A 23,432-nucleotide genomic window follows, 5' to 3' on the forward strand; every position below is an offset into this window, starting at 1 on the left:
CCCTCTCGCGCCAATTCTGGACGAACTCGTGCCACACGAGCTTTGAGGCGTCTGAGCACATCAACGTAGAATTTTCCATCAACTGTCTGGCCTGGAGGGACGAATTCTTGATGGACAATCCCCGAACATCGAAAAAAACAATCAACATTGTCTTGACATTTGAGCGGGATTTTCTTGATTTTTTTGTTCGTGGTTCCCCGGATGTCTTATCGAATTAGATCGGCAAAAATTTCACGGCCATTCTTGCCGAGTTTCGAGAGAAACTTGATTACGACGCGCTGCTCTTCAACGGAAGCGGGCTCCATGCCGACGGGGTTTCGTTAAGAGGTAACTTCACAGATGGCGTGACAAGCCAGTTACCGCACGGCGGTCAGACCAGAACTGAAGCATTGTTAGGGACATAAGGAAGGGGTCCTGCGCTTACCTGGCCTCCCCACTCCTCTTTCTCGCATTCCAGAACACTTTTATACGAACTTTCCGGACAGACCTCGTATTTCCAATGGTTCAGTTATAACTGACAAAATTAAGAAATTAAAATCATCTTATATACTAAATACAAATGTAGGCAATTAATACAAAACTGTAAGGATGATACATTGACCTAGTACGTGCAGTGCTAAATTAACAATTATTAAATTTCTTAGTAAACCAACAATTTTAGTGCACTACATGTATGAACATTGATATGGCTCCATTTTAGGTATGAGAATAGACAGTAAAGTGTATTTCATACCGCCAGATGGTCATCATCATCATATCATCCTTTAATATATATATATATATATATATATATATATATATATATATATATACAGGGACACTGCTGCCCATCGCTCGCCCTCTCTTAGTCGGCTCTTACGACCCCCACGGGAAAGGAAGGGGTGGTCTATTCTATGCTCTATATATATATATATATATATATTTTTCAATTTTCAATTTTTCAAGCAATACACTGAGATATACAAACAGTGTATAAACTTATTTTGTCTATTGCCCATTTTGAGAAAATATTTGTTGGCGCCCCCATTTTTTCACCTACTTAAAAACCACTGTTACTTCAAGATCAACAAATCACCCCCCAAGCCTCTACACAACGCCACCATTTTTTTTTTTCTGGTTTCTTACTGCCCCCCCTTTAGGCCTGTAGCGCCCACAAGGGGGCGTTGTCGTCCACTTTGGGAAAAGCTAGTATATAGGGAGACTATTGCCTTTTTGCATTACTTGTGGTACACATATTATGTTCTGGATTTTTTTTTTTTTGTGTATATTGTTAAACGCGTTGTATTTTTTTTAAAAGTATTGTTAACATTTTTGTGTATCTCTTGATGCAAATAAAAAGTTTATCTATCTATTGAGTGTTGGATAAAAAATGAATGTATTTTAATGTAATGTATGTGTATGGGAGTTAGTGCCTCTATGAGAATTAACTTAAGAACTAATTTTAATAAAAAAGGAAAAATATTATAATTTTGTTTTTTTATTTTTATCAGAAATGTAACCTGTTTTTACCCGTTAGTTATATAGTTATTTATCGTACTACACTAGTTTTTGTCCACTACTTCGTATATATATAAATTTGCATATAGTATAACATACAGAAACGGGGGGAGAGGGATTGTTAGTAATGTAGACTATCAGTCTCAATACTAGCAATATACCCTATCAGGTCGACCTCCACGTGGTCCCCCCTGGAAACCGTCGTGCTGAATTCCAGGTGTATTCATCACGATAGGCTAACTGACCTGCCCTTTCATCCTCACTTATCACCCCTCACTGGTGCTCCGCCAGCGTATACCGTTAGCGCAGGCGGGGTTACCATTTCATTATCATCCATTGAAAATTAAACATACAGAAGTTATAATAAGTCTATGCTTTAGATTATAGTCTATGTATTTAACCACTTTTAGATGACGTATCAAGATGTAGGGAGACTGTACAAAAATCGTGGGCTTTGGTACCTCTGTCCCATTCGTGTTTTACCGTGAAGCAGTTGTGTTTGCATGGCTGTATTTGGGTTTGAAGGGAGGTATATGGCGTGAATTTACAGAATACAGAGGAATAACATCTGAGTCCTCAGGAGTGGAAATGCATGGGGGATATCATGTGTGAAACAGTATAGTCTGTTATATCCATGCTACTGCTCATGTCTATAGGCGACGGTTACCACTTTCCATCAAGTAAGCCGTCAGTTTGTTTGCCATTCTAAGTTGTACAAAAAAAAGATTAAACATATGTAGATCTGAAATATTAACTGTGAAAACCTTATTAAATTTGGTGCTGTAAACAGCATTTTTTATAACAATTTAACCAAGAATTAAATTTTACCATTTATAAAATATAAACCATATAGAGTTTATTAATTTTATAAATGGTGCAATAAAATGTAATGAATAAACACACAAAAAGTAATTAAATGGCTTGTAAAGTGATCGTTTACCATCAGATAGGCTGTATGTTTGTTTGCCGTTTGCCACCTTTGTAGTATAAAAAATGGGTCCTACTAAGCAGATCATTTTATGTTTATTACTCTAATTTGTAGCATAACAACTGATTCACACTTGAGTAGGTATAATTAGTATTTTTATTCTCCTGGGATAAATATTATTATCTATATAACTAAATGTTTGAATCTAAATTGAGATGCAATTTAATTTTGATATTTGACCATGAAATAAGCATAATTTGAACCAAAACACTTAAAATATTATATCTATGCGGTAGAATCTACATTGCCATTATCTACACAGAGTAAGTAACCATAAGTTAGTCGGCTGTCAAATGTTAATTTTACTTATAGAATAGAAGATACATCACTTCAAAGGAAGGAACAATTGTATTAAATCCATGTAACAAGTTCATTGATTTTGAACATTTAGCACAATAAAATAATTAGGACTTTTATGACATTAAGAATATTTAAATATTAAGATTTATTTAAATAAATATGGCTCGACTTTTTTCAAAATATCTATTAAGTAAAATTTGATTTCCAAACAAATAATAACGCATCACAAAATATATTCAGAACAGTTACCTTTTTCTATTTGGATAATCCTTGATTTTACAAAAAAAGTAGATCAGGGTGTACAACTAGCTATAAATAGTCTACAGCTGTAAATATTCATTTATGCAGTTGATATGATGCTTTTAGATGGTTGCATTGATAATTACGTATTATTTTCCAATTTTATTAATATAGATATAGTGTTGCGTCCACGTTGTAAATGAATAGAATATAGAAGTATAAATGTTTCATACACACTTACTTAAACTGTCTTTAAATTATTATTTATTTTGAATCCCTTTAAAATGGCATCAAGAGTCGCAGTTGTGACCGGAGCGAATAAAGGCATTGGTTTCGCTATAGTCCGTGGTCTTTGTAAAGGTTTCGATGGTACCGTTTACCTGACCTCCCGAAACGAAGAACTTGGAAAGAAAGCTGTCGCAGCTCTTCAGCAAGAAGGTTTAAATCCTAATTACCATCAATTAGACATCACGGTGCCGTCAAGCATTGAAGCATTTCATGATTATATCAAAGAAAAATATGGAGGCATAGATATTTTGGTTAACAACGCTGCTATAGCTTTTAAAAACAACGCGACTGAACCGGTGTCGGTGCAGGCAGAACAAACGCTGTTTGTCAATTATTTTTCCGTACTTTCTACTTGCGAGATACTATTCCCCATCGTGAGAAACGGAGGTCGAGTGGTCAACATATCCAGTTCCGCCGGTCATCTTACTAATATTCCTAGTGAAAAATTAAGGAATCGGTTTTCTGATCCGACATTAACTATAGAAGAATTGTCTAATTTAATGCGCCAATACATAGAGGCTGCTAAACAAGGGACACAGGCTGCTGAATGGGGAAACTCATCATATGCTGTCTCTAAAGTTGGATTGACAGCATTGACTAAAATCCAACAAAGATTACTTGAGAATAGAGGTAAGTAATTTGAATTTAGAATTTTAAAATAAATATTTTTGATACCCTGTTCTCTTTGCCTGCTCTGAAAGCTTTTGGTGTTCAAATAAAAAAAAAGAACTAACATTATGTGTATTAATTTCAATGTATGTTAGATTTTTTAACTATATTATTACTGTTTTGTTAAAAGTTAATAAAAAAATAAACTCTTATTAAAAGTTAACATATTTTCCAAGTTACATTTATCTCATTTTATTTTTAAATGGTAGTTAAGAAGGTAATAAGGTTTATTATATGTAGTTGATTTTAAACTAACTCTTGCATTGTTTTTTTTTTATTGATAGGTGAAAATGGTATGGTAACCCCGCCTGCGCTTTAGGGATACGCTGGGCGGAGCACCAGTGAAGGGTGATAGATGAGAATGAAAACAGGCCAGTTAGCCCAACATAATGAATTCATCAGGAATTGATCATGATAGTTTCCAGGGGGAACCGCAAGGAGGTCGACCTAGTTGGGTATATTGCTAGCAATTGGATTCTGAGTCTCCATTACTAACAATCCCTTTCCCCCCACTCTTGCATTGTTGAGCCATATTTAAAATATGTGTATCCTGTTAGTGATCAGGACTTAATGGGATGTCATAGATTCCAGAGTGAACCACATGGAGATTGACCCAATAGGGTATATTGCTAGCAATGGCAGTATTAGATCCCATTGCAAACAATCTCTGTCTCTCCTAAATACTCATTTACCATAGACTTAAAGTCCTCCGTTCAATTCTAATCAGTTGTTTTGCTTACAGATATAAAAGTGAATGCAGTGCATCCAGGTTATGTAGACACAGATATGTCTTCACATAAAGGTATACTCTCGATCGATGAGGGGGCCGTAGCACCATTGTTTTTGGCCCTCGAAGCCCCTGATTCTGTGAGGGGGCAGTATGTATGGTACAACAAGAAAATTGTCAGCTGGGTTGATGATAAAGAAAAGAATTATTAATACATTCCACATATAATATTAAATATATATTTTTGTTATAATATAAATGTTTTATTTACTGAGTAAATTGGCAATTAATATTTAAAGAAGATAGTTTTATATATATATGTACATGAGAGATATCATGAACATTTCAACAATAAAATTACGTAGTTTTTATCTTGACCTAAATCATATTATTGACGATTTATATATCAGTAAATAATAACACATTTAATTTTTGAGAGTGAGTTCTTTTTAATATTGCACATACTGGCCACTTATACTTTATTATTAAAAAAATATAATGCATTCTGTTGATTCTAATAAAATTTGGTAAAAGGATGTTGAAAACTTAATATGTATGTATTTATATATATCTCGCCATCTTTATAAATAAATATATAATAGTTTAGCCATATTTGCATCACAATTATCGCAGTTTTCAACAGATATATTTATGAACTTGTTAGTTTTAAAATGGCCATATATTTGTTATAAATGCTAAAGTTTTAGAGACATGCACACTTGCACACGAGTGAATAAAAATATTAGAGTTTTATCCAAACGAGCTCACTGCAAGTATGTTAAACCGCTTTTGTATTTGTCAGTAGTATCAAGTATATATTTTTTATAACACTTTTTAATGAATAGCATTTACCAAAGACAAAGTATTATATTAACTATTATAATGCATATGGCTGTATGTATATTCGAATAAATTGTGATACTTGTTGTATTTTTTGAAGTGAATAAAATTTCTGTGATGAAAATTACTTAGTATTTTTTAAAACTGTCTAAAAATTGAATATATTTGTCACTAGTGATCCGACCCGGCTTCGCACAGTTGATAGAATTTTCAAAAATCAATACATATACAATAAAGTTTCAGCCGATTCGACTGATCTGTTATAGCATTTTACATGTGATTCTTTAGATTGATATAACTTTTTTATTTATGAACCGACCAAAATAAAACAAACACTAAATGTTAAGTGGAGCAAACTGCAACGTATTAGTGGAAACCACATTCAAATCGGTTAAGCCGTTACTGAGATTAGCATGCACAAACATACAGATAGACACAAAATCCTAAAAATCATTGTTTTGGGTTGTATTGCGGCCTAGAGACCCCCCCCCCCCCCTATAATAGTTTTTCTTATATATCTTCCATGTACAAAAGGCGACAAGACGATTTTATTATATGTAATGGTAAAAATCACCACATTAGCATCATCATCATGAAATTAGCATCATGGGCGAAACACTACACTCTATTATGTCCATGGTACTGCTCATCAGTCTATAGGCGACGGTTACCACTTTCCATCAGGTGGGCAGTCAGCTTGTTTGCCGTTCTAAGTTGTATAGAAAAAATCACAGGCAATATTCAGAACTATTTTCGATATATAACATTTCAAATGAAAGACCAATGAAACAAATATTCTTATTTATTATTATAATTATAATATTAAAAACAAAACTCTACATATAGCTCAATATTCTACGTAAAGGTAATTTATTAGAGATCCTTGCAGTGTTACAACATTCATCTTAGATTATGACAAATTATTTCCCATGCAAACTTAAGTGTAACTATATTTATTTATATTTGCATAATGTAAAGAATTTATACTTTTTTTTTTATTATTATTATTCTTTAGCACATTTCAATAAATACATTTAAAAAGTTAAAATCCATTTCTGTCTCTTTTTCAAGTCGACAAACATTACTAGTTGAAAAATTTATACAAAATTCACGACAATTCCACATTTTGTTTTCGATGACAAATATAATGTCTAATTTATCGACAATGTTGCCATTTTATATTGACTAATATTTTATGATATATATAATAATAATAATATACCTATGTATTATAGAAACTACAAGTACGTTAGGTTATTTCAAGATAGATTTTTCACTATGTAAGTTTTTACGTTACTTTTTTCTCGCCTTAAATTTTTCCAATTAAGTATGACAATTTTTTTTATATTATATATATAAAATATAATAATGAAAATATATAGCATTCAACATCAGAGACATGCAGACATTATGTCGGGTGGTAACGAACAAAATGTGTGGTTGGCTTAATTAATTGCTTATACTATATTATACTCACAGCCAAACTACAATATAAATATATATTTAACAGCAATAAAAAAAAGCAACAGCTCGATTTTCTTGCCATTTCTTCTCAACAGCGAAAATTGCATTTCGAACGACTATAAAATGACTATTTAAAAATACTTATATTTTAATTTATTTCAATTAAAAATCTTTTTTTTCTTTACACTATTAACGTGTTACCCAAAGATCCGGATATTTCCGCTTCGGTCCGGTTTTTACGCGCGGCGGCGCAATTAGTGCAGACTCGTCGATTTCCATACATCACTTTCATCATTGTTACCAACCTACTACAGCCCATTTATGGACATAAGGCACACCATAGAGCGCTATCATTGGCTCTTAGCCTGTTACTACGAATCCTTCGTAAATCTTCTATCTCTGTATTTGTTCACTCTCGGTTTCCATTCCAGAACCTTCTATCCTAACGTTTGTTTCTAAAACATATTTTTCTTAATGATTGATAATGGGATGGTGACCCCGCCTGCTCTATCGGTATCGGGTACCAATGAGGGATAAATAGATGATGAAGCAGCTCCGTTGACCTATCGTGACTAATTCAACAGTAACTCAATCACGATGGTCCAGGGGGAACCGCGTGAACGACCTAATAGGGTAAATTTCTAGCAATGGGATTGCTAAACTCCATTACTAACACCCCCCCCCCCCCATTTCAACATATATCGGGTCCACTGCTACAAGGATGATATATGGATTTTTTTTATGGATGAAAATGGTATGGTAACCCCGCCCGCGCTAACGGGATACGCTGGCGGAGCACCAATGAAGGGTGATAGATGAGAATGAAAACAGGCCAGTTAGCCCATCATGATGAATTCATCAGGAATTAACCATGATAGTTTCCAGGGGGAACCGCGAGGAGGTCGACCTGGTTAGGTCTATTGCTAGCAATGGGATTCTCAGCCTCCATTACTAACAATACCTTTCGCCCCGATATATGGATTAGTTAATAGTAAAGATTAATGACCCCATTGCTAGCAATATGGATCTATCAGAACGACTTCCGCGCGGTCTCTTGGAAAGCGTCACAATGGGTTCTTGGTGAATTCCTCGAGATGCGTCAACTGATCTGACGTTGTCTTCACTTATCACTACTGGTACCCCACAGGCGGGGTTACCATTCCATTTTCATCCCATTATCAAAAAGCATCCACTGCAGTTTTAGCTTCCATACAATTCTTTTTTATATACAGCGTGGCACAAACTTATGAAATGCGAAGTTTGTACCCCCTGTATATTATCTGCTGAGTCTGCGCGCCGATTAATCTTATATTAATATCAATCAGAAATCACTTAGAAATTTAAATGAATCTTTTGAAATATAAACTTACTAACTAGTGTTTTCCGTTCCTTGGCTCGACCGTCATACTCGTGAACGGCCATGGCTCGTCCGTCATACTCGTAAACGGGAATGGCTAGTCCGTCATATTCGTGAACGACCATGGCTCGCCCGTCGCACTCGTGAACGGCCATGAGTTGTCCGTCATACTCGTGAACGATCATGGCTCGTCCGTCATACTCGTGAACGGGCGTGACTTGTCTGTCATACTCGTGAACGGACATGGCCCGTCCGTCATACCCGTGAACGGGCGTGACTTATCCGTCATACTCGTGAACGGACACTGTTTACAACAATTGTTCTGCCCAAGAATATTAATTATACGTCTACGTTCTACGTGATAGTCATTGTAAACATAAATTGTAAAACATAAATTTTGTTTAAAAAAATTTGTTAATTTTCTTTACGATTATATATAGATAGATACTCTTTGAATGAATGAATGAGTATACTTTATTTGCATTATACAATATAGGGGAAAAACAAAACAACAAATATAACGATACAATTGTACAAGTACTCTTTATTGTTTCCTCCAAAAGACTACTGTTGTAGTAAACTTCTTATAATTTTATTGTTAGAAATTTCATCGTGCCTCCGATCAAACTGTTTATAATTACTCCCCTCCATCCAGAGGTCGCCTGGAAGAGATCGCCCTTAGCGATAAGGTCGCCCATTGTTTTCTCATTGTGATTATTTCTTGTAATTGTTTATATTTATAATAAGTTTACTATTGTAATCTTTTGGAGGAAACAATAAAGTGTATCTATCTATCTATAATTATATAATTTATACAAATTTAAAGTGTTGGTAGAAATATTAAGCTGTTAAGAGTCAAACCTGCGACCCAATACACTGGCATACTTTGTAGAAATGGATCACCTTTCTTTGCATGTTAATGCTAAAGTTGTATTCCGAATTGGGGGGTAGAATCGTAAAATGTTACAATTGAAAATTCCTTTTAATTTATTTAAAATCTAGCATTAAATATAACTTTCCTGCTTTTTCTATTCCTCTTTGCCCTATTTACATAAGACTTTAACAAAAAAATATTTTTATCACAATTCTGATAAGAAAGCTTTGCTTCTTTTATTTTTAATATATAAAAAAAAATAGTGTCATCAGCTTTGCTAGTGCTCGCTGTTTTTCACCACGTGAATTTTCATATATTTCTATAAAACAGAATATGGTTCATTAAAATCGGTAATTTTCGTATACTGTACAGTAACCAATATGTAGTATGTTTACTTATTATACTGTTGAGATTGTTTATTACTCAAGGATCAAGTGGATTTGCGCTTGATCAATATTGACACGTTCACCGCCATGTCGGATAATACTGCACGATACTTAAATTTTTCATGGGCTTTTTTTGGTTTTTAATATATATGAATGTTTAAGCATTTTGAAAAATTTAGAATAATTAATAAAACTGTCTAAATGAGTATATATATATATGCCTTTTTCGACGATTTTATGTATATATATATATATATATATATATATATATATATATATATATATATATATATATATATATATATATATATATATATATATATATATATATATATATATATATATATATATATATATATATATATATATATATATATATATATATATATATATATATAGTTGAAATTATCACAGGAACACTCTCTAAATGTTATTAGGAGTTTAAATATTCAATCAAATAATCGATTGTTTTATTTGTACTACTTTTGACCATTAGCAGTAGGCATGAATAATATGGATACCGATCTGATATCTATATATTGGGTTTCAATATCGCCCACATCGGTCGGATATCTATTTTCGAATATGTTAAAAGTCTGTTATCTAATATTATTATTTGGATAACAGACTTTTAAAATATTCGTTATTGAACCAGTATATAGTTATTGTAACTGAAATATATAGATATTACTATATAGCAATGTAAATATATATGTATCACCTACCTCTAATCAGCAGACTCTATGGTCGAGGCCAGCCAATGAGTGTTTAGTACTGCTTTCTACTTGACAACAGATGGCGTTGTTAAGCAACACTGAGCAATACCTAAATATAATATTAAAAAAACACGATTTAACAAAAAAATACTGAGAGCGATGCTCAGTCATCCAGGTACTAGACTATAAATTGAGACCTTTGTACAATATCAGTAGAATTAACAGACATCTGGATCTGCATAGAGACAAAAATAGATTTACACTTACGAAAGCGGACTAATTTGTCATAACTATGTATTTATCTAGAATACAGTTCAACCTTCTACATCTCTTTGTATGTCAACAAATGTTTCGAACAGTGGTGTTACTATATCAGTAATACCGTTCGATTCCATTTTGCCTGCCAAATTATTTATATTTTTCCTTTGCACTAGATCATTGCTACTGATCGACAGTGGATCCTTCATGTCATTCATCATTAAACTCTTCTTGGCGTTGATCTCTTTTTTAATTAGATCCTTATTAATTTTAACTTCTAGCTTCCCGTCTGACTTTATTGTTTTCAATTGAGCTATGGTCGGTTTGAATAGATTGATGCTTTGAGCTTTCCTCTTCTGTATTTGACCCTTGATTTGAGCTCGGGTCATGTTCAAATGTTTTAGTTTGTAATGCACGTCGACGTAGGGCTCAGTTTTGAATAGCAGCCCGCATTCCTTGCACGGATACATCTCGTCCGAGTGGACCCGTAAATGGCGTTTCAGGACTTGTTTGTTCTGAAAAAAAAAAAAATTACAGCATGAAAGCTTTCATGGTGGTTTTCAGCAGAACAGGTTTAATGATCAGCCTAGGCAAGTTTTAGGGGTCAAATTTTAATTAATTTTTTTTTAACATGTTTTTAATTTACTAATTTGTCTCTTACTATGGGTAGACAAAATAAGTAAAATTATTTCAGGTTTCAATTCCAGATAAAGTTGGGGAGGGGACAGAATTTTTAGCAATGTGGACTCCCAGTCCCATTGCTAGCAATATACCCTGTTAGGTCGATCTCCACGTGATCCCTCCTGGAAACCATCGTGATGAATATCAGGTGTATTCATCACTGATCTACCTTTTAATTTTCACCTATCATTCTTCACTGGTGACCCGTCAGCGTATACCGTTAGCGTAGGCGGGATTACAAAGGTCTTCTCTTTTCATTTAAGTTTCCTCTTGTCGGTGCAATTAATTCATGCATCTTTCAGCTAGCTCTATCTCAGGCCTGGCCTTATTCCTGGCTCTTTCCCTTCCTCGTATGCCCTCTATTTTTCCTTGTACTATGGACACGGCCTAGGAGCGCGTACCAGAGGGAGTCTTTGTACAAAAGTCGATTACTCGGGTACCTCTGTCCCATTCGTGTTTCAACCGGGAAGCAGTTGTATTTGCATGGCTGTATTTCGGTTTGAAGGGTGGGATATGGCGTGAATTTACTGGGTACAGAGGAGTAACACCTGAGTCCTCGGGAATGACAACGCATGGGGGGTATCATGGGCGAAACAGTATACTCTGTCATGTCCACGGTACTGCTCATGTGTATAGGCGACGGTTACCACTTTCCATCAGGTGGGCGGTCAGCTTGTTTGGCATTCTAAGTTGTATAAAAATAAATAAAGGAAAACCTCGAAGGCCTTGCGGCAGACGTGGCAGGCGTGGTCGCGCGGCGCGGGCAGCCGCAGGTGGTCGCGGCGCGCGTGCAGGCGCAGGCGGCCCGGCGTGCGGAACACGCGGCCGCAGCGCGCGCAGCCGTGCCCGCCGCGCGCGCGCTCGTGCGACCACATGATGTGCGCGCGCACCTCGCCCTTCGTCAGGTACAGCCGCTGGCAGTGGTCGCACTGGTACCTGCGCCATCGCTACCGATATATCCTCTCGGCTCCACCTCCACGCGCTTCCAGGTGGAAACCGGCATGGTTCATTCTTGTGGAACTCATCATGGTGGGCCAACCGACCTGCGGGTCTACCATGAAATGAAATCCCGAAATTTCGAACTCAGTTTCGTGTTTTTATTTATACCAAAATCAGACCAATAAATGGAGTTTAACGTTTCGTTCGTCATACATCCAATCATAACAGTCCAAAGGGACATTATTTTAATAATTTTAATATTTCCAAACGGAATGTATTATGTAATTTTAACATCAAATTTGCGTTTCGGTGGGCTCCGAAATTTCGGAAAACATTTCATGGTAGGCCCTCTGTATTCATTCTCACCTTTTCATCTTCCATTAGTGCCCCGCCAACGTGCACCGTTAGCGAAAGCGGAGTTACTATTCCATTGTCATTCATAAAAACAAAACCGATTGCATCGAATTCGTCGAAAGTACAATATTTAGTTAGACGACCTAGAGCCATTCGACCTCCCAAATCGATCCAGTATCACCCACAAATGCAAATGTTGAGGGCATTCTCGTAATGCGTGTTCAACACCTGCGCATTCGCATCTACTTAACTCGCTAAGTTTCATACTGTGCAAACATTTCCTAGAGCAGCCATAACCGATCACGATCTGAGACTTGCCGTAATTGGGCTCGGCCCAGGGAAATATTAACCTTATAGCTATGTCTGAAAATAATCGATAGAGTTCCTGCCCATTTGCGTATAAAGATCAATATTCTTGCCACAATACAACTACCTCATCTCTAATCTTCATTAATAAATACTGGCATTCCTATATGCCTTTATAAAAAAGATATGAGATGAGAGCTACGACTGCAGAAATATGCTACACACCACATCAAGCACTCTCTCATTCCATATTGCTGCAGTGTACCTAAATATGACTGTAAAAGTGTACACCCCAGATAATGAAATCAGAGTTTTAAGAAACAAATATCCCTGGAGACATCCGTAACACATGATTTTCTAAAATATTTAACGCTCGTTTTCCAATATTTTTTGCATATCACACAAACGTAATTCTTCTGTACTTTCTGTATTCACCGCTACTCCCATCCTAATGACTTGTCCACCATCCTTATAAGTGGCGACCGTCAAAACAGTTGAATTGAGGCACCATAGTCGAGGGTAAGTTAGAGCACAATTTTGGCTTTACTTTTGATGGGTCCAACGCCCTATTAGAGAAGTAGATTTACCTGAACAGTGGGACTGTGTCATATGAAGTTATTTATATTAGTGCATAAAGTGTAGACAGAGTTAATTTAGCACTTCTTCGCGTCAGCCCAGCATAGTGGCATAGGCCACCCCTTCTCTTCCCATGGGTGTCGTAAAATGCGACTAGAAGAACCTTGGAAGAGGCGAGGGAAGCGTTCCACTTGAAACATTACCGAAGTCTTACTGCAGTTGCCAATCTACCTGCCAAGTGCACCATAACCACAAAAAAAAACGGCCCTCAATCCCTGGTGGCTCTGCTATTCCTGAGTAGGGTAGCAGTCACGAGGACTGTGGATCAGGGGACGCGAGAAATCCGCGGAAAAGATTTGGTTACCAACAAACGCAATTGGACTTGAATACTTAACGAATAAACATTGAGAGTCGACGAAAAGATCTTAGAGCTAGATTAAGAGATGAATAAGTGACATTAAGATATTACAGGACTGTCTGTACTCCGAAGACAGCGGTAGGATACGATAATCCTTGAATCCGTAATGTGTTCTATTACCGAGAGGACGACCATTTCTCCAACGGTGGTGTCGGGTACATGGTACGCACACCCTTTGTTAATAATGTCCAAAAGATGGAAGTGTGTCGACAAAGGTGGTATAATATATAATACCCTATACTCAGAATCACCAATAGGTATAGGTATACGCTCCGAACGTGAAACGCTGTCATGATCAATGCCTGGTAGAACAGCGGTTGACATGAACGACAAGCTGGTGGAAACTGTCCAAGCAGTGGGAGCTAAATTTAGTACACGGATTGGCAAACGTCAATTCAATACTACATGTACTGAACAACAGTAGAATCTTCTTTTCATTTAAGAGTTTCCTCTTGTCGGTGCAACTAATTCATGCATCTTCCTCTAGCCAGCTCTATCCCAGGCCATATCCTTTATCTCCCTATACGACATAACGCCTAGTGTTTCCTTTATCTGTCCCATGTAGTTATCCCTCGGTCTTCCTCTTCCTCTTTTGCCCTCTATCTTTCCTTCTACTATGCTCTTAAAAAAATTATCATGTCGTATAAGGTGGCCCAGCATTTTGCCTCTTCTATTCTTTATTATTTATTTGTTATTATTATTTAACAGTAGAATAAAGACTCCAAAATATTCGCTTTTGGTATCTAAGTTTATGAATAAATATGGACACAATACTCGACTTTGTATATACATACGCATCACACTTGTCTCCTATTGGGATAGGCAGAAACAATGGGACGCCAAATGTTCCAAACCAAACATACCTCTTTCGCTTCCTTCACATTCATCAATCTATTCATACAAGCTCGCAGGTTGAGAGTACTTTTAATTTGGCTTTTACAGATATTATCTCTTTTGTAATTCTACCCTCATTCATCCTCTCCAAATGACCAAACCAGCGTAATATTCCCTATTATACAATAATTATTACATGTATCACATCTCCATATTTAGAATTAACAGAATTTTTCATCGTGCCTCCCACCAAATTGTTTATAATTACTCCTCTCCATCCAAAGGTTGCCTGGAAGAGATCGCTCTTAGCGATAAGGTCGCCCAATGTTTTCCCACTGTGATTATTTCTTGTAATTGTTTGTATCTATAATAAGTTTACTATTGCAATCTTTTGGAGGAAACAATAAAGAGTATTTATCTATCTATCTAATTTACTCACTTCTTGGTGCGGTCGCTGTGCATACGTTGTATATGTCGGTGGAGCATGGCGCGGGTGACTAGTACGCGGGAACAGTGCGGACACTCTTCCCCGGAGCTGAAACAACACGGAATTACTTAATTTGGGAAACTAGTTCAGAGTGTGATGATCTTATATAGATAAATAAGTTAAAAATTGAAATCCTTAAGACTAAGGTGATATATTTTAGTTCTCACAGTTCAATTCAATGAGATTGGAATCCAAATTTTTTGGTTAAATGGCTCGAGTGTGTTCCCTGTTACAGAACGCAACTTCTTTACATCCTATTTGTATTGTATATGTGAAAAGTTGTGAAGATATTTGAATGTTTGTTACTGAATTACTATGAAACAACTCTGTATGCTAGGTTTTGGTGATAATTTAATAAGGATGCTGTTGCCGATCTCTCGATCATTAGGTAAATTCTCTTATACGCCTCTTACGACACCCAAGGGATGGAAGGGGTGGACCATTCTATGCCGGGACCAAACGGCATGGATGCACAGCAGCATCCTAAAATATTACCAAAACCCGCCAACCCGCCCAACCTTAGCAACTACTGCCCCCCCCCCATTCCTATAAGAGAGATTTATGTTCAGCAATGATGACAAATCATGGTTAATTCTAGTGGAATTCGTCATGATGTGTTAACTGACCTGCTTTCATCGTCACCTATCATCCCTCACTGCAGGCGGGGTTACCATTCCATTATCATCCATTAAAAAAAAAACATGCTCACTTGAAGAAGTTTCCGTTGTGCACTTGGTTGTAATGTGTGGTGAGCTGCTGGTTGTTGTCGAAGCGGGTCATGCAGACGGCGCACACGACGTCCGAGTGGTGCGCCACCAGGTGGCGCTTCAGAGTGCTATTGTTCCTGAACACGCGCGCGCACACCTCGCACGTCACCGTCGGGTGGTCCGTGTTGTTCCTCACTTCCTCGTTGTGGGTCCTGCCCAATAAGTATTACAATTAATTTATTAATTTTTTATGGCACAATAAAACTTTATACAAGTGGCGAGCTTAATGCCATATGGCATTCTCTACCAGCTTACCATTAGGTAAAAACATAAAGCACATGAAGGGCAGATGTAGTGAAAAATATGTGACATAACTATACTAACATACTTAAATATGGGTACAGAGGAATACCACCAGAGTCCTCAGGAATGGCAACGCATGGGGCGAAACAGTATACTCTGTTATGCCCATGGTACTAGGCGACGGTTACCACTTTCCGTCAGCTTGTTTGCCTTTCTAAGTTGCATAAAAAATTATACATAATAATACATAAGAAATGAGGTAATAGCGAGTTCAGAACTGGACTTTTTTCACTGTCATTGTCACAGGATTTCGCAGAGGGAATAAATTAAGCAGAAATGCATTAAAAATGAATATTTTTTTATAGCATATTGAGGTTTTAATTTTTTACATTATTATAATATTCTATGTGTTTTTGTATATATATACATACATATATATATATATATACATATATACATATATATATATATATATATATATATATATATACCAACAAAATATGTCACTAATATTTTTGTTCCTTTCTTTTTTCTATGTGGCAACACCATTCTGAGTGAACACAGAGACAATATGGTTCATGAATACGATCAACCAAAAAGAGAATGTACTCTCAATGGTTGGCTGCATTATGCTGGCTTACTAAGTGCATTTTGACACTACATTTGAAGGATCCAAGAATCCGTTTATATATATGCGTCAGCATTACCGTTCTTAGTTTTTTTTATTAAGTAAAAATAAAATGGTAACCCCACCTGCGCTATACACTGGCAGGGGACCAGTGAGAAATAATAGGTGAGGGTGAAAGTAGGTAATTTAGCCCATCATGAAGATTTCCATCAGAATTACCCCCAACGGTTTCCAGGGGGGACCACGTGGAGGTCGACCTAACAAGGTACATTGCTAGCAATGGAACTGTTAGATCCCATTACTAACAATCCCTTTCCCCCCTTTCTTAAAGAGTAAGCTATCGGTCCTTTTTATATCGTTACCTGACGTGACTCCTGTAGCGCCCTCTCTCGTGAAAGACCCGTTTGCACTCAGGGCACTCAAGTTTCAGCGTCTTAGTGTGGTGCTGGTCTATATGCCTCTGAAGATACTGGGGTCGTCTGCGACAATAAAAAACGTACTTGTTTAGGTAAATTTAGACTAGGCGATGGAATCGTTTCCATACTTATCCATTCATTAGTTATCATAAATTTATTTAAAAAAAAAAAAACACAGCTGAGTTTTTCAACTTTTATACTCAGCAGACATTTCGAATAAAGCAGCAAAATCGTAAGACAGTTACAGTTTTATATATATATATATATATATATATATATATATATATATATATATATATAGTAAAATAAAAAATAAAGTAAATGATATGGGTATGATATATATATTAAGGTTTCTTCAGGATCTTCACCTTCTTCACCCCTGGTGACCCGTTTACCATCAGACGGGCTGTATGTTTTTCAAATAGAGATAAATGGAAGAAAAAAAGGGCAGAAAGAGGAGATGTTTGGCACGTAAGTGGTAGGTGTAGTACTAACTTGAACTGCCTGCCGCACATGTCGCAGCTGAAGGCCGTCATGGCGTGCTGCGCCATGATGTGGCTGGCGGCGGAGTCGCGCTCCTTGTGCAGCGTGAGGCACAGCATGCAGCGGTAGCGGCGGTAGTGCCGCAGCCGGTGCCGGTACAGCATGCTCTCGCGCTTCAGGAACGAGTGGCACAGGTCGCACTCATACTCCCCCGCATCCTGCAACAGTTAATAAGCTTACTATTATACTTTTTTTTTATAGGTGATAATGAAATAGTAACCCCACCCGCGCTATCGGTATACGCTGATAGGGCACCAGTGACGGATGATAGACGAGGATGAAACAGGTCAGTAAGCCCATCGTGACGAATTCAACGAGAATAGTTCACGATGGTTTCCAGAGGGGAACCACGCGGAGGTTGACCTGATAGGGCTAGCTTGCTTGCTAGCAATGGGGCTGTCAAACTCCATTGCTGACAATCCCTTCCCCCCGCTTACTATTATACTATATTATTATATTATACAAATAACACACATTTTTACACAAATTATTGCTGAACAGCTAAAACGGACATCATCATCATCATCATCATATCAACCTTTAACTGTCCACTGCTAAACATTAGCCTCCCCTTTGGAGGGATTTGCCAGTAGTTGCCATGCTTGGAAGGCGAATTGGCAACCGCAGTTAGGCTTTTAGAGATGTTTTAAGAGGGACGCTGCTGCTCAGACCTCGAAAATAAGCTCTCTTAGTCGCCTATTACGACACCCACAGGAAAGGAAGGGGTGGCCTATTCTATGCCGGGACCGCACAGATATTCTTTATTTTAATTTATATGTAATTATTATTATTTTTGGTATTAAAGAGATCTGTTTAAATTATTTCATACTAGCGATCCGCCCTGCAGCAACCCTTGTAAAACATTTGCCAACCCACCTGCCAAGTGTGACAACTACTGGCAAAACATCCCTTATGGGGAAGTCTTATGTTCAGCAGTGGACAGTTAACAGCTGATGTGAACAATAAAGAAAAAAAATCAGTACATTTTACTGGTAATAGAAGCTGGCTTTACACTTTGAGAGTGTGCAATTAGATAAATGGTGTACAACTCACCGGCGAGTGCACCTTCATGTGCATCCTGTAGGCGTCCTCCACGACGTACCCCAGCGCGCACCATTCGCATTTGTGGCGCATGTGTTTCCGCGCATTCAGCATCTCACTGTGCTCCTTCTGTCTGTCCTCTTCGGTAATTGTCACTATCTCGATGTATTTAGTTATGTCTTCTGTGTACATCATGTTTTGTTCTGAAAAAGTAAATAGAATAATAAGTGCCAATTTTTTTTTTATACAACTTAGAATGACAAACAAGCTGACGGCCCACCTGATGGAAAATGGTAACCGTCGCCTATAGACATGAGCAGTACCGTGGACATAACAGAGTATACTGTTTCGCCCGTGATACCCCCCATGTGTTGCCATTCCTGAGGACTCAGGTGTTATTCCTCTGTACCCTGTAAATTCACGCCATATCCTTCAAACCGAAACACAGCCATGCAAACACAACTGCTTTACGGTAGAAACACGAATGGGACAGAGGTACCCAAGCAATCGACTTTTGTACAAAGTCTCCCTCTGGTATTACCATACAAGAATCGTCCGATACTGGTTATTTGATTAGAATTCTTTTGTTTAATCCCGCTACCATTAGTATAGCAGCAAGCAGGGACGTGTTACAAGGCCAGCCAATGAACATCTGGGGTACAATCCAGAATATTCAGACCCGAGCCAGTTTAGAGAATATCTTTTCTTAAATTGGAAAAACCGGGATTTTATTGTATTGTGCATTTTTTTTAAATCAAAATTGCCCTTTACAGCATAATTTAAAATAAATATGAAGATATCAGAAATTTAAAATGCGGGGGCAGAGTGGAGTATGTCCGTTCCGGATGGTAGCAGCCGTACACAAGTATGTACATACATTTCACTCGTATGAAGCCGGGACGAGTCGCTAGTATAGAATATTCTATAGCTTATAATTGACTTTAAATTTTAAGAAAATGTAACATTCATTAGGACTAGTGTGACGGAGTTTCCCGGCATAGAATAGACCACCCTTCCTTTCCCGTAGCTGTTGTAAGAGACGACTAAAGGAGGACGAGGGACGGGCAACAGCATCCCTTTTAAAACATAACAAAGCCTAACTGCCGTTGCCAACTTGCCTGTCAAGCGTGGCAACTACTGGCAAAACCACCCTTATGGGGGAGGCTTATGTCCAGCAGTGGACAGTTAATGGCTGATACAAATACAATAGGTGACAGAATTTACCGATTGGTTTCCTTGTAAAGAAACAAAGTAAGGATAGCGACAGCCGGGCAATTGCCCAGTAAGGCAAAACAATTTCAAAGAGTTAATTTTGTTACAACTAAATAGTCCGCAATGGTAATAAATCTACATCGGATACTGTAATATTACATTATCCCAGCCACGCGAAAGAAATCACCGGTTAAAAATGACTTGAAATAATACTCACTTTTAGACGTACTACCACATGACTGGTTCGCATCATCATCCTTTTTGGTCTGAAAATATTTAAAAAAAAATACTAAAATAAAATTCGAATCTTCGAATAAAATTCGAAATTCGAATCCTAGCCATAGCCACTAGCTTTCATCTCCAGTATTTTCATTTACATTAAAAAAATGGTATTTATATTATATTATATTGGTATGAGAGGTTTATTTATTTATTTAACACTTTATTGCACCATTAACATTATAGGGTTTTTTGAACAATTTAGAGGTACAATCGTAGAGGTTCTAAATTACTTGTTATTTTTGAATGATGGTAACCCTACTTAAGCAGGATAAAGTGAAGGTGATTGTCCTATTCTACTGCTTAAAGTTTCGTAGCTACTTCCTCATCATTGCACTAGTGAGCAGCTACCAATACACTTTAATAAGACCTAGGCTTGGGTAATATCAGTATCCCACAGATACTTATATACTGATAGTGGAAAAAATTATCATCACATATATAATATATATCATTCATACTAATTAGTATATATTAAGATTAGGTTTTTAATTTTAATTATATATACAGATAATAAATATTCAAAATTAATTGTCATTGGGCCAATATATAGATATTGTAACTATGATATATAGATATTGTAATTATGATATACAAATATTGTAACTATGATATATAGGTATTATAACTATGATATATAGATATTGTAACTATGATATACAGATATTGTAACTATGATATATAGATATTGTAACAATAATATATATAGATATCGTAACTACGATATATAGATATTTTTATTTATATTACACATTTCTATTTAGAACTTACCTTCTTTTTCCTTTTTGGTGTATACTCTTCATCATCATTATCACTTTGTGTAGTTCTTTTCTTTTTTCTCTTTGTGACAATTAGATCTTCATCAACACTCACATCATCTGTTATTTAAAAACGTTATAATTAATCAAAAATACAAATTAATATTTTTATAGGTAGTTTTTGATCTTTATTATATTAGGAATTATAATTAGCCATGGTAATTTTTTAATTTATAAAGCTGTTGATATACTCCGAATACCATTTTAAAAAAAAATATCCTTTTTAATATAACCACTCTATGTCTCTATTCTTATGATCTTATATCGTGTGTATATACAATCAAGTAAAATATGACACTAATGAAGCCTAATAGATATATTTTTAAAATGTTGTTTAAAATTTTTAAGTTTGTAAAATAAACCCATGGCTCACTACACGTTTTGGGATACTGTAAGTGTTTGTGAGTAATTTATAAATAAATAAGTAAAGGAATATGTTTCCTAAAAATAATTATATTTAACCCCTACTAATATTATGTGGAAGTGAGTTTAGTTTGTTGCCTTACAGAGCCCTAATAGCTTTAATAATTGAAGAAGAAGAAGAAGAAGAAAAATATTTTATTCAGTGCAATGTAAAAAATAAAATATAAACAACAAACGAGAAAAAAAAATGAACAAATAAAATGTACATATAATTAAACTTAATTTACCATAATTAAAAATAAACATAAAATAATCATTTTTACATCCAAAAATGCACTGAAATTGCTATGAATTTGGATATATAAATACTATATGGGATGGAGAAATATATAGATTACTATTTATTCTGGTCATAAAGACTAAGACACAAGTAAGAGCTAGTACAGGCAGGGCTCATTGTATGATTAAAAAAAAATAAGTCTGCAATATTTAATTTTAATAATATAAATAAAATTAGCGAGAACTAAAAATTAATTTTATAAAAGTAGTAGGTAGCTTCAGGGGAGGGTTGCTGTCTCAAAATTATCTAATAAACTATAGTTGTCAAGGCAACTAGTATTTAATTACTGTAGATTGTATTTTTTTTATGCAACTTGCAACAATATTCAAACTGGTAGCCAGAAAGTGGCAGTCACTTATAGATATGGACTGCATCATAAACATTATAGAACACTATCTGTAAAAACTACTGTAGAACGCCGAATAAATATTTTTCTATTCCACTGTCCTACTTACTTGCAATATGTAACGGTTCTAATTTCACAATAGTTGTTTGGACTTGACTCGAGGAATTCTCATCATTTATATCAACGGGCTCCTTTTTTACGACGCTACAGTTTCTTTCTTCTTCTATCTCCTGAAAAGGTTCAGGTTTGATGTGTACTTGTTCCGGTTCGACCAAGTTTTGCGGCGAAGACGGTTCCACGTAATCTTCGGGCTCGGTTTTTATTGTTATAGAGTTATCCATATTTGTAATTTACAAAATATGAAAGTCGAATTCACTGATATTAATTTAATTTCAACATAGCATTAACAGAAATGTTATAACAATTGTTTTATTACAGCAAAACTTCACTTCACCGGGGACTAAAGAATCCCAATTGGATTCCGGTTCTAAAAACTTTTCGAGTACACAAAACTTTGAGGATATTAATGTATATTTTAATTTAATATATGTTGTCAAATAATTTAGCTAATTTTTTTTTATTTTAATCACACTTTTTTTGCGTAACTCAAACAAAAATGTCGGTCGTTGGACGTCGGCATTTTTTGACAATTATCTACCTGGCTATCTGACATGACATTGAATTGACATATTGATTTTTTTAAATTGTTCGGCTCCACCACAGATATAGATTTATATGGATGTCGGAAATGCTTGTACTTGATGTATCAACTTTTAACTTTAAATCAAAAGCCATAGAGCCTAATTTACTCCAGATATTGTATTAACAAAAATAGTATTTTACATGATATATAATTCGATTAAGATCATTAGCATATCAGCCGCGAACTGTCCACTGCTAAACATAGATCTTTCTTTATTGGAGTGTTTGTTGTTGTGGTGCCAGTAGCTGCCATGCTTGAAAGGCAGGTTGCCTATTGCAGTTAGGTTTCGTTTAAGACATTTTGTATTATTGTGGTATTATTTTTAATAAATTATATTATTAATAAGAAATATATTCAATCGATTCCTAGTAGTTTATTTAAGATTCTAAACTAATAGTTAATATCGTTTTATATATTGAGAACTCATAAAAGTATAATAATGTAAATATTCATAGAAAGGATAATGCTTACTAAGCAAACAGATGGGGGGAGGGATCGATATTAACACGAACTACCAGTCCCATTGCTAGCAAT

General features: G+C 35.9%; 2 protein-coding genes across 2 annotated transcripts; one reads left to right on the top strand and one right to left on the bottom strand.

The window, feature by feature from the left end:
- Positions 1 to 3,212: 3,212 nt before the first annotated feature.
- Positions 3,213 to 5,673, top strand: LOC113512747 (carbonyl reductase [NADPH] 1-like). The gene is made up of 2 exons (XM_026896661.3): positions 3,213 to 3,943; positions 4,725 to 5,673. Exons 1-2 carry the CDS (start codon positions 3,310 to 3,312, stop codon positions 4,919 to 4,921), a joined length of 831 nt encoding a protein of 276 aa, XP_026752462.2. The 5' UTR covers positions 3,213 to 3,309; the 3' UTR covers positions 4,922 to 5,673.
- Positions 5,674 to 10,012: 4,339 nt separating this feature from the next.
- LOC113514908 (zinc finger protein 616-like) lies at positions 10,013 to 22,842 on the bottom strand. The gene is made up of 10 exons (XM_052895012.1): positions 22,305 to 22,842; positions 21,100 to 21,206; positions 20,267 to 20,315; positions 18,850 to 19,040; positions 17,749 to 17,954; positions 17,200 to 17,316; positions 15,909 to 16,118; positions 15,152 to 15,247; positions 12,002 to 12,221; positions 10,013 to 11,119 (listed from the first exon to the last, which is right to left on the bottom strand). Exons 1-10 carry the CDS (start codon positions 22,534 to 22,536, stop codon positions 10,661 to 10,663), a joined length of 1,887 nt encoding a protein of 628 aa, XP_052750972.1. The 5' UTR covers positions 22,537 to 22,842; the 3' UTR covers positions 10,013 to 10,660.
- Positions 22,843 to 23,432: the final 590 nt, after the last annotated feature.

Source organism: Galleria mellonella, unplaced genomic scaffold (genome assembly GCF_026898425.1).
Source record: "Galleria mellonella isolate WM207_F2 unplaced genomic scaffold, CSIRO_AGI_GalMel_v1 utg261, whole genome shotgun sequence".
Taxonomy (NCBI): Eukaryota; Metazoa; Arthropoda; class Insecta; order Lepidoptera; family Pyralidae; genus Galleria; species Galleria mellonella.

Excerpts from the sequence above, each read along its gene's own strand:
- LOC113512747 (XM_026896661.3), top strand. The coding sequence starts at position 3,310 with ATGGCATCAAGAGTCGCAGTTGTGACCGGAGCGAATAAAGGCATTGGT. Across the intron at positions 3,944-4,724 it reads AAGATTACTTGAGAATAGAG|ATATAAAAGTGAATGCAGTG; the intron begins GTAAGTAATTTG and ends TTTTGCTTACAG.
- LOC113514908 (XM_052895012.1), bottom strand. The coding sequence starts at position 22,536 with ATGGATAACTCTATAACAATAAAAACCGAGCCCGAAGATTACGTGGAA. Across the intron at positions 15,248-15,908 it reads CACAACGGAAACTTCTTCAA|CTCCGGGGAAGAGTGTCCGC; the intron begins GTGAGCATGTTT and ends GTGTTGTTTCAG. Across the intron at positions 12,222-15,151 it reads CACAGCGACCGCACCAAGAA|GTACCAGTGCGACCACTGCC; the intron begins GTGAGTAAATTA and ends GCGATGGCGCAG.